General features: G+C 39.8%; 1 protein-coding gene and 1 long non-coding RNA gene across 3 annotated transcripts in view; one reads left to right on the forward strand and one right to left on the reverse strand.

Moving 5' to 3' along the window:
- Positions 1-266: 266 nt before the first annotated feature.
- HACD3 (3-hydroxyacyl-CoA dehydratase 3) overlaps positions 267-19,704 on the reverse strand; it is a 38,252-nt gene continuing 18,814 nt past the window's right edge. The window contains exons 3-11 of the mRNA XM_042988611.1: positions 19,182-19,255; positions 17,740-17,904; positions 15,993-16,044; positions 14,632-14,742; positions 8,632-8,759; positions 6,395-6,507; positions 4,891-4,997; positions 4,228-4,359; positions 267-1,605 (exon numbers count right to left, since the gene is read on the reverse strand). Of these exons, the coding sequence (XP_042844545.1) occupies positions 1,529-1,605; positions 4,228-4,359; positions 4,891-4,997; positions 6,395-6,507; positions 8,632-8,759; positions 14,632-14,742; positions 15,993-16,044; positions 17,740-17,904; positions 19,182-19,255 (959 nt within the window). The 3' untranslated portion in view covers positions 267-1,528. The remainder of the gene's footprint in view (positions 1,606-4,227; positions 4,360-4,890; positions 4,998-6,394; positions 6,508-8,631; positions 8,760-14,631; positions 14,743-15,992; positions 16,045-17,739; positions 17,905-19,181; positions 19,256-19,704) is intronic.
- LOC122239444 lies at positions 12,707-17,820 on the forward strand. Of its 2 annotated transcripts, none has more exons than XR_006218564.1 (3): positions 12,707-12,973; positions 14,649-14,779; positions 17,710-17,820. It is a non-coding gene; the product is annotated as an uncharacterized LOC122239444 (long non-coding RNA). The 2 variants fall into 2 exon arrangements; XR_006218565.1 differs by having other exon boundaries at positions 14,649-14,716.

The raw sequence follows: 19,704 nt of genomic DNA on the forward strand, positions 1-19,704 counted from the left end.
TCACTAAGAATACAGGATTCTGCCACAAAGATGCAGCATATACTGCAAAGCTGATCTGTCCAAATAAACATAGAAAGTCAATTGAAAGAACAACGGAAGTTAACACAAACAAGTGTTGACAGAAGTTACAGACATGCAAAATACCCCTCAGTGCAGTGAACTTATAAAAATCAGCCAGCCTATGCTAATCAGATGTTTTTAGGTCAAACCAAGTTTCCATATTGGACTCAGAGAAACAGCATAACTCACTGAGTCCCCCTTTCCCAAGAACAGTAGGAATGGCAGAACAGAAAGAGCTATCATGCTCTTAAATTCTTTAATACAAGCATTACTTCTAACATATTTTACTTGGTTAACTTGGAATGTATTAGAGGAAACAATGTTTTTGACAATGACCAAACTTTACAACGTCTGGATTTTCCTCAGTTCCTCTGTTGGTGGGTTTCCTGCCAGGAAGCTTTGTTGAGCTTCTCCAGCCAAAGTTCTCACTCTGTTTTTACCGTCTGACGGCAGACAGGTGAAACCAAAGAATAAAGCAGGTGTTTTTGAGGTCAGTTCTACCAGTCACTCTGACAGGCACACGAGTAAATGGACTCAGCCAGTGCGGAGGATGATAGCAAGGTTTTTTATGTATGTGCACAGCCTGAGGCCATTTTGTAGGTCTGTTTTGTCTGCTCCCAGGTTGCCACAGGCTGCACTGCCAGCTGCTGTCTTACTGCCAGTTTCACCCTCTGACACCCTGTAGCCATTTGGGTTTGGAACTCTTATAATCTCATTGTTTTCTAACTAATGTTTCATCTTTCTCTAGTGTTGAAAATAGTTCTGATTTAGCCAGGAATGAAGTAAGTGATCATGGTGTTCCAAGGTTCTGACCGGTTTCTCCCAAATCCTTCCATGCCTCTCCCGTGCACACACACAGGTAAGCACGTAGCAGGTGGTGTTAGAGGCCAAAAGATTCAGAGGTAATAGGTGTTCTCTAGCTCCACTCAGACTCAGAAATGTTTTATCAATGACTGAGTTGAACTTGATTTTCCAAAAATCAATGCCACCCCACTTAACAAGCAACTCCTTGGATACAGAATATATCCAAGGTCCTGCCTGAGTCACTTTCACAGCCCCCTGTAGAGGCAACAGTGGTTTTTTTCTTACAAGCAACAGCTGAAAAGAACAATTCCCAGCTATAAGAATGGCCAGTACCTGGTAGGGTTAGGGCACTGAAGAAATATCTCTGGCCCGTGTGAGAGTGACAGGACAAGGAGTGTGTGGGGGTAGGGCTGAGTCTTTTGCGGTCATTAATGGAACACACAAGAACAAACCTGTCCTCAGATACCAGGAACCCATGTCATGCAAGTACTACACTAAGATAGTTCGGTAAATTCAGGAATGTTATGGGGGAAAAGGGAAGATAGCTTCACTGAGAATTTAATCATTTAACTTTAAAAAAACTTTTACATCAGTACAAGAAGGTAAAACTGTAAGAATTATAGATTAGGCTCAAACTGGCAAGGAATCCTCTCAATCTTTGTTTTCAGTGGACCTTTTTCTTTTTTTGTCCATAGCGCCGCCTGCGCTGTTTATAAAGGTGACGAAAATTTATGTACAACCCTGAAAAAGAAAAGAAGCCAGTGAGAAAAGGGAATCTTGGTCTGTATTTATAACCAGAAGCTCTTGGGGCAAAGACAGTCTCTAGATGTCTGCCTATCCTATCCACCAGCACTGTGCTCACTGTAGGTGCTCAGAAATTACAGCTTTGAACCAAGTTATTATCAATGCACTGGAGACCCTTCATTTTTTCCCCAGAGGGTTTATAATTTAACTTCCCTCCCATATTCTAATATGAAAATTTTCAAACATGCTGCAAGATTAAAATACTGTACAGGGAACACCACCTAGGTTTAAACTTTAAGTTTTTATTATATTCGTCTGAGCACATGCCCACTCCCACCTCATCTTTGATGTATTTCACTGAAAGTAGCAGACATCAGTATACTTCACCCCGAAACATTCCATCAATTAGAGTTCAGTTTTCTTTTTTTCTTCCTTTTAAGGTAAGATTTACACAAAATTAAATATACAAACCTTAAGTATAAAAACAGCCCTATTTTTAGTTCAACTTTTAATATAATAATGTGTATTAAGCACTAGTCTAAAAGGTATGAAATGCTTTTCTAGGAAGTAAATTCGAAAACGCAGGATTTCAGAGTCAGAAAAAACTTTCCAATCCTACTTGACTACTAACTAGTTCTATGGCTTAGCCTCACCTCAGTTTCCTCGTTGTACAAGGTTAAAAACACCTATTTTACAGGATTACTAAGCATGTGTATTTGGAAAAGCACCTTGATCTATATGCAAATGTAACTGTAGTACTGCTTCTAAATTATGCAAATTTGAGATTTCATTCTGACAAATAAGAACCACATTATTCATTGCAAGCAAACTAAATAGGAGTATAAAACCTTGTAAATTAGAGTGTATAACAATATAACCTGAAGAAAAGCCACTAAAGTTAATGCACATTAAAATACTTCTACTCTTCTAACTTTTCTAGTAAAGTATTTTAAGGGTCTTTCCAATACTTCTTCCTCTTTTAACACTTTCAGTATCATGCCTCATGGAGCCTAGTTGCAGTAAACCAGATTTATTTATCCAGTAATAGGGATAAAGAATTTTTTTAATGAGTGCATCTTCCAAATTGAAGCTTACTCCCTTCAAGGGCTAAACATTTTAACATTTCTGCCTAGAAATCTTTCTAAAATAAATGATACCCTCTCTGAAATAGGAAAGGAGAAATTGCATAAAATTTAACCTTTGGCAAATGATCTACACCCATACTGTGCTTCTGCCACGTGCTGATACCTGGAGGCCCTCCTAAAGGGTATGTGATCAGTACTAACTGATCAAGACCACTGAGCTTTTGGGGTTCTCGGGTTTACTTTTTGTGGTCTTCCTCTCACTGTGGTAACCACCACGATGGTCCCCAGTGATCCTACCTTCTGGGATCTCATACCCTTGTGTATCCCCTCCTGTCCTCTACTAGGTTGGTCTGTGTAGCCAACAGAATATGGCAGAAGTGATGGTATGTCACTTCTGAGACAAATGAGTCAAATCAACATGGTGTATACCTTACTTAACTTTACGCAATGTTATATGTCAAATGTATTTCAATAAAAAATAGATAAAATTTAAAAACAAAAAAGAGTGTGGCTTCTGCCTCTCAGACCACTTGTTCTGGGGGAAAGCCATGCCACGAGCAGCCGCATGGAGATGTACTGTGGCAAGAAACTGAAGCCTCCTGTCTACAGCTACACGTGTGAGCTTGGAGCAGATCCTCCAGCCCCAGTCAAGTCTGCAGAAACTGCAGTCCCCACTGGGCTGACAAACTGACTGAACCCTCAGGAGGGACCCTGAGCCGCCCAGCTAGACTGCTTTCTGACCCTCAGAAACACTGTGAGATAACAAACGTTTGCTGTCTTAAGCAACTAAGTTTTGGGGTAATTTGTTACACAGCAATAGATAACTAACATAGTATCCGCTCTCATATCCTGTTGCTAGAAGAGCAGACAGCCATACTTATTTAGGGCCACCTTAAGCTTTTTGAGAACTAAAACAGAAATATATAGATTAAAATGCATTAGAACTTTATCTAAAGTAAACAGTCCTTACAGTTAGGAAGACTTTTAAATTTCTCATATTTTCAATAATTAGGTTTGCTTCTTTTAATTCTTAGTTTTTTATGAATTAAGGCAAGAATTTATGATTTTATATAAAAGTAAATTAATATATAAGCAGGTTTTACATAAGGAACAGGGTGGGGGCTAAGGGAGCTTTCCTATTGTTAAGTAGAAGGCTTTATGACATCTCTTGGCTGCTCAGAAGCCTTTACTGCCTTCTTCCTTCCTTGCTGCCGGTGGTATTACCACCTCTGTGAACTCTAGATAAGGAATGTGTCAGTGAAATTATTAAAATGAGCTTCTTAAAAGAGTTTCTTACATTGTTTTAAACATGAAATATGGTGAACTCCCAATGACCAAGAAGATAACCCCTGGAGATTTGGAAGATACACGTAGCATATTCTTGTGGGTCCGTTTCATACAAGTAATGTTTTTCTAACTCTACACTACTCTTCTAGAAAGAAAATCCCTAATAAGGACTTGGAAAACTTTGAATCATTTAATTCTACTCTCTAAGAAGTGACTGGAAAAAGTCTATTACAGAGCCAATACTTACCTAAAAATAATATTATGAGATAAATCTGAAGAAAAAAGGAAAATCTAACTTTGATTTTCACTGGATATGGCAATGTGAAACTGAATCTTCCTGTTTCATTGAATACTGGAATGGACTGGATCACTGAGACAGCTGAGAGCAGAAATAACTTGTCAGAAACAAATGAAATACAGTCCCATCTAGCCTCCTTAATACAGAGGGCTCGTGCCTCTTCCATTCCCCACCCCCCTAGTTTTCACGTGATAACCCTCCACGCTGACAAAAGGAAGATGAATGAAGAGAACAGTCATTTTGATAGCACTGAGATTCAGTCTTCTCTAAAATGGAGAGAAAAAGCCCTACTTGACCCACCCACTAGGTGTGTGGTGGATAAAATGAAGTTGTCGCTAAGAACCTGCTTTGGAAAATTTTAAATACCGTATAAATAGGAAGCATACAATACATGAACACCCAGCTTCCAAACTTTACAAAAACGAGCTACTTCCCTGAAACAGTCTGGGTACCATGAGTACTATGGAAGGAAGCCACGAGAAAGAAATTCTTAAAAAGTCTAACACCCATATATCAGACTAAGGCTGGCACAGGAAGAAAGAAAGTTTAGCTATCTTTTAGCTTAGCTATCTTTAGAACTAAGCTTATAAAACCCAGTGTTCTTGAAAGTACCTTCTGCCAAACATCCCAGAGGATACAAGGGTATCCACACAGTGTAACGAAGCCATGTGAGCACCTTCCAATCCATGTCAATGCAGGAAAGCATGTAGAAGGGGTACCTATTGAAAATAAGGAATTCAGATGTGAAAAGCCACTTCAGGTCCTGAATGCAACCCTAGAACATCATTCAAGAAGAATCATTTCACAATTAGCCGCACATGGCTTCTTCAGAACAGAATTCTAATCCTGGGCTCTCTACCCACAAACTCCCATCACACCCCTCCTCCAATTTTCAGTGGATGTGAACTCTGATGGCAGACTAAGTTTAGGTCCTAAGACAACCTTCTTTGGAATAGTTCAGTACATGGAGTGAATGCTCAGAAGCTCTTTGGCTTCATTCCTAGTTCTAAGTTCCAAGAGGTAAAGATGACAAACACTGTGACAATTTATCCCTGGATCAACGAATGTCATCAAAATTTCAGTATACAAAAGACCCCTAATCTAGAGTCAGACACTCTATTTAAAACACAAGGGGCACCTGGGTGGCTCAGCCAGTTAAGCAGCTGACTTCAACTTGGGTCATGATCTCATGGTTCGTGAGTTTGAGCCCCGCATCAGACTCTGTGCTGGCAGCTCAGAGTCTGGAGCCTGCTTCAGGTTCCGTGTCTCCCTCTCTCTCTGCCCCTCCCCAGCTTGCACTCTATCTCTCTCAAAAAATAAGCATTAAAAAAAATTTTTTTTGATAAGAGATAACACAAAAGAATTTTTAACAGAGTTAATATTAAGTACTTATAATCTCTTTCACGTTTGTATTAGCAGATTTAAGAGGATATACGGGATACTATGGGACCAGACCACTGTTAAGATAAATCTAGGATTGCTAACTACTTCTCCCTCTCAACTATTAAGTTTGAAAAATACTAGAGCTCAGGAATCAATGTGCAAAATCCTTTCTCCACCTGACTGAAAAAGAAATGGAATATGTATGGTCTGGTAGATAAGAACACCTCTACTATTAATGGATATATTTTTTAAAGATATTTTTTTCTATGACAGTTGAGAATGGAAGAATCATAGAAGGCTGATTCAAATTTCAGTAATCTTGTAGTAAAAGATTTCTATCATTCCTTCTAGAAGGCTGGTATTCACTGTTTCCATCCAGCCTGACTACTCCTTCAACCCCATGTTTCTTCAGCTTTTTCAAAAATATTTCCATGTGGATGAGTCCTCTCTTTCCAACAAGACAGCAAGAAGGGTAACACAGGTCTTTCATTTCTCCAGATCTCTCCTCCCTCTGTTCTCCAGTGCCTACACTGGTATTATGATTGCTTTAAAAAAACAAAACAAAACTGTGTGTCTCCTTTGCAGAGCTCACAGATTCAGCTAGAACTCTCCACATAGGTGGAACCTTAATTTCAAACCAAATGAGACTCGGAATAAAAGAACTCCCTCCAGAAGAGAGCTGTTCCAGAGAAAGGAGAAGCATTCAAACAACCATGCTGGCATTTCTACCCACCTGAAGATTTCAACTACGCTCCATGTATAAAACACAAAGAAAACCACAGCTTTGTTTTGCATTTCTTCCATGGTGCCAAAGATGATAAACAAAATGAAATTTCTTCCAAGAAGCTATTAAAAGAACCCAGAAGAGAGAAAAAAAGTTTAAAAATATATTCTACAAAAACTATATAAAAGTGTTACCCAAAACCAAGCCCCACTAAATTCAGGGTAAATAGGAAAAGACTGAGCTCAGCTAGTTTAATTCTCTGTTCCAGCTTTGGAACAAGTATCCAAATCAGTCTTTCTGACTGTGTGCATGTGTGTAAATACATATCATCACGAATAGTTCAAACACGGTTTAAAGACTACTGCCAAATGGACATCCGTGTCTGCGTAACCCAAGAACAAGAACATCAACATTGTGGGGGCTCCTGGGTGGCTCAGTCGGTTAGGCGGCCGACTTCACTTCAGGTCATGATCTTGCAGTCTGTGGGTTCGAGCCCCATGTCGGGCTCTGTGCTGGCAGCTCGGAGCCTGGAGCCTGCTTCCGATTCTGTGTCTCCCTCTCTCTCTGCCCCTCCCCTGCTTGCTCTCTGTCTCTTGTCAAATAATAAACATTAAAGAAAAAAAAATTTTTAGAACATCACCAGTGTGGCAGCCCCTCATAAGTAACTACTATCTTGTCTCTCTAGAGGTTTACTAGTTATGTACATATTTCTAAACAGTACACCGTTTCACTTTGCCTGTTTTTAAACCTTAAGAAACAGAATGTATTATTCTGTGACTTCTTACTCCATGTTTTGTTTCCGAGATTCGTCCGTGCTAGTGCGCATGGCACTGTCCGACTCCAGGAGGTTTTACTCACACTGCATTCTATGTGACTGGCACTCCCTGGGGCCATGCATTATGACAACAACTCAATCTGTCCCATCTTGCCCTAGAAATGCTATCCTCATTCTTATCACAGTAGTCCTTGATGTACAAAAAATATTATTCCATATTAGCGGGTCACTTTGTATCCTCTTTTATTTTTTAGACTGAACAAAACAGCCTCTCTCTGAGAACAGAAAACCTAGAAATAATAAGGCCACTGTATTAACACACTTTACCATGCAATGGATACTCTCAGAATGCCGGAGCAGGTGTACCATAAAAGAATAGAAGTATAAAAACAGTACACCAGGGGTGCCTGGGTGGCTCTGTTGGTTAAGTGGTCAAGTTTGCTCAGGTCATGATCTCGAGGTTTGTGAGTTCGAGCCCTGTGTCGGGCTCTGTGCTGACAGCTCAGAGCCTGGAGCCTGCTTTGGATTCTGTGTCTCCCTCTCTCCCTGCCTCTCCCTCTCTCTTGCTTTGTCTCTCTCAAAAATGGATAAACAGGGGCGCCTGGGTGGCTCAGTCGGTTGAGCGTCCGACTTCAGCTCAGGTCACGATCTCACGGTTCGTGAGTTCGAGCCCCGCGTCAGGCTCTGGGCTGATGGCTCAGAGCCTGGAGCCTGCTTCCGATTCTGTGTCTCCCTCTCTCTCTGCCCCTCCCCCATTCATGCTCTGTCTCTCTCTGTCTCAAAAATAAACATTAAAAAATGGATAAACAAACAAAAAAAAATTAAAAAAAAAAACAGAAAAACAAACAACAGTACTCTGGAAAAGACTAACCAACCATCACCTGGTTCCCCCCGACTCCAGGTGGGGGGTATTTGATAGTATACAATCACATAGGTAGGTAATAGGGCAAAGAAATTAAAAGACTTTGATGTCCTATTCCTGATAGCAATCTTCCAAATGTTAGGAAATAACACAGATGTATGGTGAGGGGGAGAATCCCCACACAAATCAAAAATGTTACCTTCATATATGGAAGAAGGTCCAAAGTGAAAAGATCTCCTAGGATCACACTGCCTTCACCTACCCAAGATGGGAGGAGACTAAGCATGTCTCTACCTGAGAAGACTGTGGGTGAGGTCTTTCTGCTCCTGCTTGAAAGTCAAGTTTTGCTAGTTTTAAAGCCCTTTTTATCACTTTATAATTTCATGAAGATATTATAAACAAGCAAACAAAAAAAAAAGAACACAGATCTGAAATGGCAAAAGTCTACTTTGGAAATTATCCCTGTGGCTTACAGTTTTCCTCTTTTTTCAGATAAAAACAATGCTATTGTGTAAAGAGATTTTTACTGAGACTTCTCAGCAAATTGTGGTGTACCTACTAAATTCTGAACTCTTTCATTCCCCACCCTAGAAGTCAATTACTCAATACCTGGATAAGACAAGGTATCACTGGTGACTTAATGACTCCAATTGCTGCATTGATAGTTTCCACAACTGACAGCATCTGGCAGAAATACATCATGTCGGCCAAGGTGTGGAACGTGTCATAGAAGGACTCTAAGGGACAAATATACATTAAGGGTAAATCAAATGGCAAATTCCAACAGAATTATTTCTCCAACTAGATACCTCCTTACAAGAAAGGAATTTAAGGAAAAGTAAAATAAACAGCCCCTCAGATTCGAGCTTAGTATCCAAACAAAGCTGGCGGGAAACAGGCCTGTGGAGTCATAAATAGTAAACTCTACTGGTTAGCAGAGAGTTAAAACACATAAACCCTGTATGTCCTCATTTTAAAAGGCAAGAAAAAAAGTATACCTATACTTCATTCAGTTATTATAAGCTGAAAAGTCTATGTATCAGGAACAGTGGCTAAGTCTTTTCAGATCCATTATCATTGAATTTAAAGCTAAAATTATGTCACATATATTGAATGCAATCTAGCCTCTTAAAAACCTCAAAAGTGTACAATCATAAACAAACGCAGATGTGTAAAAATACTAAATAAAATTAACTTTCAAAAACCTTATGTCTATTTCGTCCCTATAATTCTTATTCTAAGAATCTATCCTAACAAAAAAATCTAAAATGAAAAACCAAAAGCTTTTTAGGAATAAGGCTGCTCTCTGAAACATTTCTAAGTGCATTAAAGTGCAAAGAGTCTAAATGCCTAAGCGTATGGAAAGTTTGAGTAAACTACAGTTTATCTACTTCATGGAATAGTATGTAATATTTAAAGTGACAGTTATTGCCTATATGACATCAGCCAGTGTGGTATCAGTTCTGAGTGGACCATAATATAAAATCCTTTACTTTTCATATTGATCCTCACTTGACCTCCTGCCTCCCCACATTCCTCTTTGCGTGCTACTCAACCAGGGTACTGCTGACAATTTGGGCAGGACAATTCTTTGGCCTTAGGAGTTTATTAGGATTTTTGGCTCCCTGCCTATCTTTTAAAAAACAAATTTTATGTTTGTTTGTTTGTTTGTTTATTTATTTATTTAGAGACAGAGTGCGAGCAGGGGAGGGGCAGAAAGGGAGAGAGACACAGAATCCGAAGCAGGCTCCAGGCTCTGAGCTGTCAGCACAGAGCCCGATGCAAACCCACAAGCTGTGAGATCATGACGTGAGCCGAACTCAGAAGGTAAACTGACCGAGCCCCTCAGGCGCCCCATGGCTTCCTGCCTATTAAATACAAGTAACGCCTCCAAGGATCTGGCACAGGTAGGCCAGGTGCCAAACAAAGATGACCCTTGTAGGATCCTCGAAAGAATGTGGTTTAAATATTAGTTAAATAAAAGAGGCCCTTCCGAAAACTTAAACCATCTACTATTTTTGCAAAAATGATCCACTTTACAATCCTACTACAAAGTCAAATGTGAAATGAAGAATGGTATATACAGTGTTATTATGTAATTTTGCCAGAAAAATTCCACTAGTAATTTAGTTCAAAATTTGACTAATTCTTTTCTTTGAAGAATTAATGCAAAATTACAATGTGAATTTTGCTATATATAAGATAAAAATTTTATTCTAATTTTAAATCTCCCTGTTTCCAAGACAAAATCCCAATCAAATCACAGTGAAATCCGGGTGTCCATTTTAAGGGAATTCCCTTTAAGGTGGCATTTCTCCTGGACAAATCTTTGAAACATGAGAACCTCCCATGTTGAAATAGAAAGCTGTGACTTAAGATTTGGTATATATGGTGGGGGCGCCTGTATCAGACTTTGGCTCAGGTCATGATCTCACCATCTGTGGGTTCAAGCCCCGCATCAAGCTCTGTGCTGACAGTTTGGAGCCTGGAGCCTGCTTTGGATTGTGTGTCTCCCTCTCTCCACCCCACCCCCCACTCGTGCTCTGTCTCTCTCTCTCTCAAAAATAAATAAGCATTAAAAAAAATAAAAAAAAAAAGATTTGGCATATGGTGAACAAAAACTAGATCTTGTGGCTTTGCTCTGATTTTATAGGAAATTCATCCCTGTTTCAATTCAGGACTAGAAATCTGGCTTCTAAAATGATAGTTACAAAGAATACTAATAACATTAAAATGGTTATAATTTTTTATTTAAAAAATTTTTTAATGTTTTATTTTTGAGAGACAGAGAGCAAGCGGGGGAGGGGCAGAGAGAGAGGGAGACACAATCTGAAGCAGGCTCCAGGCTCTGAGCTGTCAGCACAGAGCCTGATGCAGAGCTTGAACCCACAGACGGTGAGATCATGACCTGAGCTGAAGTCAGACGCTTAACTAGCTGAGCCACCCAGGCGCCCCATTTATAATTTTATTTTTAAAACAAGACAGAAATTTGTGTACACAGTAGGACTATAACTTTTTAAAGTTTATTTATTTTGAGAGAGAGAGTGTGTGCACGTGGACACGCGTGAGTGGAGGAGGGGCAGAGAAAGGGAGAGAAAGAATCCCGAGCAGGCTCTGCACTGTCGGCAAGGAGCCTGACACGGGACTTGATCCCACAAACTGGGAGATCATGACCTGAGCCACAATTAAGTGTTGGCAGCCCAACCAACGGACTGAGCCACCCAGGTGCCCTAAAATTTTTAACTGTAGGAGAACAACAACTAAAAGGAAATGTATGGATATATTAAAGAGATGGACAATGGCTTATTCACCTTCCTTTCTTTTCCCCCACACCTCCACCTGGTTTCCCTCACTTTCCAAATTTGCTTCAATCAGCACACTTACTTTGATGATTTGGAAAAAAAAAAATTGTTTTAAGTAGCAAAAGGCACTCATCTGTCAATGAGATACAGATTTAAATAGTGGTAGTATAATATAGTATATCTGCACAGTATACATGAAAATCCTTAAAAACAATTTGCCATTAATCCTGCAATTCCATATCAGGAATTGCTCCTAAGGAAATTTTGTGGGTTGGAAAAATATACATCAGGATGCCAAGAATCTGTTGCTGTCATAGATGGGATTATAGGAGAATGTCTTAAGTCTTTATTTTCTGATTTTTCTATAACACATTTTTATAGCTAGAAAAAAATTAATTTTACTAAGAAAAAAAAGTATTCCTTTGGGGTGCCTGGGTGGCTCAGTTAAGCATCTGACTTTGGTTCAGGTCACGATCTTGCCATTTGTGGGTTCGAGCCCCGTGTCGGGTTCTGTGCTGACAGCTGACAGCCTGGAGCCTGCTTAGGATTCTGTGTCTTCCTCTCTCTCTCTCTCTCACAAAAATGAATAAACATTTAAAAAAAAAAAAAAAAAAAAAAGCACTCCTTAACAGGGAGCTAGATAAGCTCAAACAAAGGTTTCTACATAAGCCCAAGAATTTGCTTCTGTTTCCTTAGCATAAGAAGTTTGGGAAATACGTGCTTATGTGAAAAACCAAGTATATATGTGTGGTATTTGCTATTTCCCAACACCCTTTGTTCAAAAGGAGAAAAGTGTTAAGGGCAAATTGAGTGCCAGGCCCCAAGTCCTTACTACGTTTTTGAGGACTGATAAGGGAAGAATTAAACCAGCAGCTCCATTCCAGAAGGGGGTTAGGAAGGGGTTGAGCGCCAAAATAGAAATTACAAATCCAAGCAGCTTAAACACATGACCCAAATAACTTAGGAGCTTCTGGACTAGATCACTTGATGGCCAGCAGGCTTGCACGGGAACGTGGAGAATCCATCTAACTATGTTCAATTATTTATGTATTTGCATGTCCCTATTCATTCCGTGGACCTTGTGATAAACCCAGAGAAATAAAAACTACAGGTCTCAGACTTGCCTTCTTTTTTTTAAGTAACTCATCTGTAAACCTCTGATCACTTGGGGCTGTAAGACACTAGGCAGCTGGGAAGTTTTTCCTGCCACTGTGCTTTGCAGGATTCTAAGGTGTTGAGAAGGCTGGAAAAACAACGTGCGCTTCTTTCGAATGACTCTTGAGCTAACTGCAGTTCACGTACTACCAACCTCAGATTGGAAAATTCAGGACTGAAAATTAAACAGACTCTAGGACTTTTTTTCCCTCTTTTAAAACAGAGTTTATATATTCCATTATACTTATATTTTTCCTCATTTTTATTTTATAAAATAAGGGAAAATGTCTAAATTATCCACATCCAAACCATCTGAAATGGTGCATTTCCTCCCGATCTTTTTGCACGTATTGGTTCAGTTGTTTCCGCTTTTTATGCAGATGTGATGAAGCTGGAAGAACAACTTTATATATTACTTTCTTAGCCTATCATATTTCTCCATGTCACTACAAACTCCTTGAATATTTTATATCTGCTTCTCATCATTCCACTAAGTATTCTAAAGTAATCCCTCGTTGGCGGACATCTAGGTAGTTTCTAACTTGTCATTAATAAAAGTAATGCCATAATGTATATCTTTTTGAAAAAGCTGTTTTTGTAGTTTCAATGATTTCTTCAGAACATATTCCCAGAAGTGAAATAACCAGGGTTAAGGATATGAACAGTTAAGGTTCCTGATGTGCTTTGCCGAATGATTTTCCAAGAAAGTCATATTTATGTACCCTCCCAGTAGCCACTACTGTGTATTTTAGCATATGTCCTCTTGAATTAGGTATCTTTTTTAACTTTGAAAAACTGATAAAAATCTTATTTTTATTTCCTTCATCATTATTGAGTTAAACATTTTCTGTACATTAAATATGGCTTTACTTCCTTTTATGAACTGCCTGCACATGACTTCTGTTTATTTATCTATTGGATGAAGTCACATTTTTGGATCAATCTGTAACATATTCCTTATAGGTAATCAACCCTTGCTGGTATTTGTTGCAATTTTCCACCAACCCTTCATCCCCATGCTACTAGCTTCAATAGGCTTTTAATCTTTAGTGTTGTTTTAGCTGGGGTATTTTTAGATACACAGGAATTTAGGTATTTTACTTAGTCAAATATATTGACCTTATTCTTCATGATTTCCGCTAACACTTTTAACCTTGGAAAGTACTAACCTTCCACATGAGACGGTTATAAACATTAACTTATATCTTCTGTTATGTTTTAAAATTTTGATACATGACTCAAATCCTTTGGGGGAATTTATTTTTGTATACAGTGTAAGGAAAAGAGTCAAAGAGATTCCTTGCCTGCCTCATGTATCCAAACCTAACCAATTGTCCCTGGAAATATTATTAGAATTCCCATCCAGTAAAAAAGTATTGGGTAATATTTCCCTTTCCATTGATTCATTATTTTTTTTATAATATTTATATAGTTTATATATATATGTGTGTGTGTGTGTACATATACATACATACATATATTATAATGTAAGAGCTATTTCTGGACCACCTAATCTGCTCTACTGATCATTCTATTTTTTTAATAATTGCTATGTTAATTATTCTCTTCTGTCAGGCAGAGAAAGTACTCTCCCATTATCCTTTCTTCCTCCAAATTTTATTACCTATTTATTGTTCATAATATAATTTTAGATCACATTCTCAAAAACTTTCCATTGTCTTTACTTTTGCCAGAATTCTGTTAAACATATAAATTAATTCATCAAGAACTAACATCTTTATGATAGTCCTTTCATTCAATTTTGGAATAGGACTTGCATAACTTTGTCACTGAAATTACCACATAAGTCTATTTGGTTATAAATGAACTGTCATATAGTGAACAGAGAAAGGAATGCTAGCCCAAGATGTGCCTCCGGCCAGCTGTGTGAATGGGGACCATTTCTAAGCCTGTTGCTGCACATGTTAAGTACACACAATCTCCAGTCTACTTGTGCACACAATCTCCAGTCTGCCTGTTCATCACAAGGTCAAGGGAAATAAGAGACATGAAAGTAGAATGGAGGGCATGTGTGCTACACAAACATGGGGGGTTATTATTAACACCAGAGGCAGGGTATTATTAGTACCTTTGGTGAGTAGTAGGTCAAACTACTGAAAACAGAAAACTAATGTTGAAATTTTGTGCTTGCCTTTTCCCAAAATAAAGAACCTCACAGTCATGTTGACAAAGATCCAGGAGAATCCCAAGAACTGCACAAGATTATACATGAACAGGTATCCTTTCTTCAAGCTTGTAAGAGCTGAAAAGCAAAACAAGACAATAAACTGTTACAAGCGGTAGGTGCAGCAGGAGGGAGTATGGGGGGCATACCTGGGTGACCTCTCCCCACTTTCCCACTGGGTGCCCTAAGCTCCCAAAAAGATATCTGGCCCAGATCTGTGCCAGCCTGGGCTTCTAGTCCCACAGAGAAATGGGTAAAATTATGAACATTGCACTCCAAGGTATGTTTTTAGCAGTCTTTCCCCTCATAGCCTTGAAGGGTAAGTACACAGACATAAGTCCAAGGAGAATAAAGACAAATTACTTCTGGCAAAGAATGACCACCTTAGAGGGCATTAAAGAAGGTAAATAAAGCTATACTCAGCTCCTGCTCTTACCATTTTTATATTATCTATAGTTTCTTCTACCTGGAATTTTTTTAAGGCCATGCAGGTCAAACTAGCTCAAAGAAATAGGAACACAATGAAAAAAAGAATTCTGACATTTGATCATATATTCATTCAACCAAGTATTAACTGAACACCTCCAACATGCAAGGTACTGAGGGGCACTACTGGGATTCAAAGATGTTAAGACTTGATGTTGCCCTCAAAGAACTTATAATCTGAAAGCTGTAATACAAAATAGAGAGTAATAGGTAATGTCTTGTGACAATTTCGAGGTGAGGAAATGACATTAGGCTGGGGAAGTCAGAATCAGGCAGTCTGCATAGATGAGAAGATGCCTGCTCTGGGCTTTGGAAGATGGGTAGGGTGAGGATATAACCAAAGAAGGAAAATTACAGACTGAGATGCAGGAGGATAAGGAACATTAATTTTGTCTGCAGCCTAAGGCTCATGAAGACACAGCCAATTACAGAGTTAAGGAAGGAGTAAGGAGCTTAGAGTCATGGTTGAGTCAAAGGGGTAGGACACAGGAAATGGGACAGTTCTCAAGAGAAGAGCTATGGAGTTCAAATTTTCCTGCTACATATTTATTCCTAGGCTACAGATATTCTGCATATAACCCTTGGCTGATGCTCAAATAATCACACTAAATAGTGTGCTCAATTAAACGCAACCCAGTCCTGCGAAGCCAAAAGAGTCAGAGTTTTCGCAACATGTAACTACACTTTTCTCTTCAAAACTACAAAAATGTATTATACTTCCCCATCCTAAAGAATTCATTTCATCAGGGAGCACCTAGGTGGCTCAGTTGTTCGCACCCCTCCATACCCCCATCTCTATCATTAGTTAACTGGTAACTCCCACGGCCGTGGGGGCAACTTACTTTCAGGGGAGCCTTGGCTTTCAATTCTTAGTTTATTTAGGCGTTCTTCTTCCTAGAATTTGGACAGATTTCCAAGAACACAGGTTAGGATTCCCAGATGCTTGCAAAAGTCCACATGCAGGATAAGTGATCTGACTCCCTCAAAGCCACTTCCTCCAATTGTGTTCATATTTCACTGGGGCAAACGGCCTAGCTAATGGTGCCAGAAAGCCTGACTCCTCCTACTAGGTAGTGCTAGCATCATAGAATGCCCTTCCAATGCTCACAGAATTAAACCAATCAGCTGGCTTCCAAACTACAAAGTGGATAGTCTTAGAATCATGGAGCTGGAAAAGACACCCAGAAGATGTGTCACGGTCGTAGGAACTAAACAGAATTTTAAGGCAGTAAATAGACAGCAGTTTTGGTGGTTGTTGTTGTTGTTGTTTCTGAGACTTCCAGATTTTTAGTATAATTTTTCCAGAAGCTAAAATCATGTCGCCAACATCAGTAAGAACCCACATCTGGTCGATATATAGATAGATACATACAGAAATATTTATAAATATAGGTAGGATTTGCATGCACGCATATAGTTAGTTGCTCATTCTGTTACCTAAGAGGGCCTAGAAGCAATATCTAGAGCCCAGATCTTGGTTTCCACTATTATCCTTCAATAAAAAGAACAGAGCTCCTTGAAGAATGGCTGACTCTAGGGCTGGAGCAGGGAATATACAAGATAAGCCTGGAGCAGCTTATAGCGCTAGAAATTAAGAATGTCAAAAAAAAAAAAAAAAAAAAAAAAGCACCCCACAGTGATGGAGCTTTGTCAAAGGGACACAAGAGTCAACTGAAAAAGCTTCCAAAAGCCAAAGCTGGAACAACACAAACAACAAAAATAAATAATATAGTACTGGGTTATAACCCAAATATAAAATATTCATCAGTCCATACTGATATAAACAAATTATTGAATAAATAAATGGAAGAGGAGATAAATCTCCCGATAAATCTCCCATGTGGAAAAATTCCAAATAAAGTACGCAGACACTCTACCCTAAAGTTGGAAAGCATCACTCTTCACTCCTTTGGCATGGGCTATGCACAGTGACTTCCATCCAAAAAGTACACAGTAGGGGCGCGTGGGTGGCTCAGTCGGTTTAAGTGTCCGACACTGGCTCAGATCATGATCTCGCGGTCTGTGGGTTTGAGCCCGGCAGCTCAGAGCCTGGAGCCTCCTTCAGATTCTGTGTCTCCCTCTCTCTCTGCCCCTCCTCTGCTCACACTCTGTCTCTCTCAAAATAAAATAAACATTGAAAAATATTTTTTTAATTTAAACAAAAAGTACAAAGTAAAGAAAGGTGGGGGAGTAACATTACAGTGGAGAAATCTGACAAATGTTACCTCAGCCAGATGATCAAGATCAATATCAACAGTGATAAGTCATGCTGATAGTATGTGCCCTTGATATGACACAGTAAGAATTAAACCTCTGTGGTCTCCCTCCCCCCAAACCCATCACCCCATCTAATCACAAGAAAAACATTCGACACACCCCAGATGAGAGACAAAATACAAAATACATGTCCAGTACTTCCATAAAACCATGTTTCCAGGTCTTTAACTGAATTTGTGTCTTTAACTCAATCTGTCTTTATTCTATCAGATAGATAAAGACACCTACCAAATAGGTATCTGAGGTAGCCCAAATAACTTGTGTTCTTTATGATTTGTCTAGATCTTTACTAGGATCCAGGTCCTTACTGACCTTGGCTCTGAGCTCCATTTCTGCATCAGACTCGTCCAGCCAGCGATCAAAGTCGGGGGCCAAAAACAGTGGGCGCTTCTCCTGCTTGGTGAGTCTCTCCCACCAGTGACTCACTTTCTTCTGTACTGTAATGTTTACCTGCCTTTGGGTCAGTTTGTAAACCGGCTAGAAGAGAAAGTGAGAATGTGAGAGTGCCCTTGCCTTCCCATCCCTCACTCCTCCTGCGACAAGTGCACCAAGCCAGTGTAGCTACCCAGAGAAGCTCACAATATATGCTCACTCCCCTTCCTCCTCTATTCCTACAAGCCGTGATGCAAGGAGAACATCTGGACCAAGGGCTGGGATAGCCAAGAACTGCTAAGAATGGCGCTCTGTTTCTTTGATTCCTCCAGCAAATGACTTCAGAGGAAATCAGGGTGAGAAAGGCGTATAGTTCCGGTTTTCCTGGAGGAAACCAGGCGAACCTCCTGCCAGACCTGTATCATGCAAGGCATGACTTCCAATCACTCTCTCAGTGCATCCTCACTGTCCACATTTCTCTCCCATGAAGATGACTGAATTCAAGTGGTCAACACTCCCTGGCCTAGCGAGCCCTCGTTTTTTAGAAAGGTCTACTCAAGACTGGAACTTAGTGGATACTTAGTGGATAATGACAACTCTATCACAAGGGCCAGCCTAGGGCATCTTCCCAACAAAACTCAAATTCTGAGAGGCTGTTCCAGTTCATTATTCCTCCACATAGCCTCTTCCTTCCTTACCTCCAAGGCAAGACCTAGGACAGGTTCTCTATCCCTTACACTATTGCTGGCTATTAAAACAACCAAAACAACGGACCCCTCCTGCACAGAGAGGTCAATATGCCCAGGCCCCCAGAGATAAGAGAGTAATTCCAGAAACTTCAATACACCATCTGTGAGATTCTCTCTCTTCCTGTCAGAAAAACTTCCTCGAGTTCTGAGAGAAAGGGAACTTCAATTATACTTCCAGCATTCTTTCTGAAGGTCAGCTGCCTCCACCTTTTCGGATTTCTACTGCCCCTGTGACAAAGTCACATGAAAGTAAGCCCCTGGCGTGGGCTTTACCTAGCTTACGTAACTCTGCTCCCTGTGAGCGCCACACCCCTCTGTCTTCACTAAAAACCACAGAACATCAGAGCTGGAAAGGACCCTAAAGATTACTTAGTCCAATCATCCATTTAACACACACGAGGAAATTGTAACTCAAAGAAGTGAAGAGACTTGTTTGCACTGCTAATCACCTCAGGTTCTCTGACTTTCCTACTCCTTTGCAGCTAAAATCTGGGCTCAGTTCCCAATAAAAGAACCATATTCTCCTTTGGTTTTCATCTTATTTCCCCCCACAACCCTTGCCCTTCTATTTTACTAAACTACTAGTATTTATTTCCTAAAATGGAAAGGGAAGTGAGAAAAGAGAAAACATACCTCTGGTTTCACAGGGTCTAAGAACTCCAAGTGAAATTCATAGACATTGTCTCCTTTGGCACCATGTCCCTGAGCTAAAAAGAAAGAAATGTGGGTTACAATGTGAACAGGCAGAGCAAGGCCATCCAAAAGCTTGGTGCAGTTCTTTCAGAAGCATACAAATAGTAATGGGTCCTTCCAAAATGAGTAGGGGCTTGTGAGCAGAGCTACTCGACAGCTAGATAAGCCGAATCCCAGACAAAAGTTTTGTCTCCACATGTCCTTCTAATGATCAGTTCCAGAATATTTACTGAATCTTCCAATGTGGCCTTGATAATACCCAGTACAAATAAGAGGCAGGAAAAGCAATACAGAAAGCAAAGCCGAAGGTATCACAAAGATATAAATTTAACTTTCACATTTACTTTGGTGCTGAATTCAGAACAGAGAAATAGCAGGTGGGCGTATTCTCTTGACTGCAGTTAAGGAGAGTTGTGTGGAGAACACGGAAGTGCTGGACTGTCTCAGAGAAAGCTCTGAATCT

The sequence above is a fragment of the Panthera tigris genome, chromosome B3, assembly GCF_018350195.1.
Source record: "Panthera tigris isolate Pti1 chromosome B3, P.tigris_Pti1_mat1.1, whole genome shotgun sequence".
Taxonomy (NCBI): Eukaryota; Metazoa; Chordata; class Mammalia; order Carnivora; family Felidae; genus Panthera; species Panthera tigris.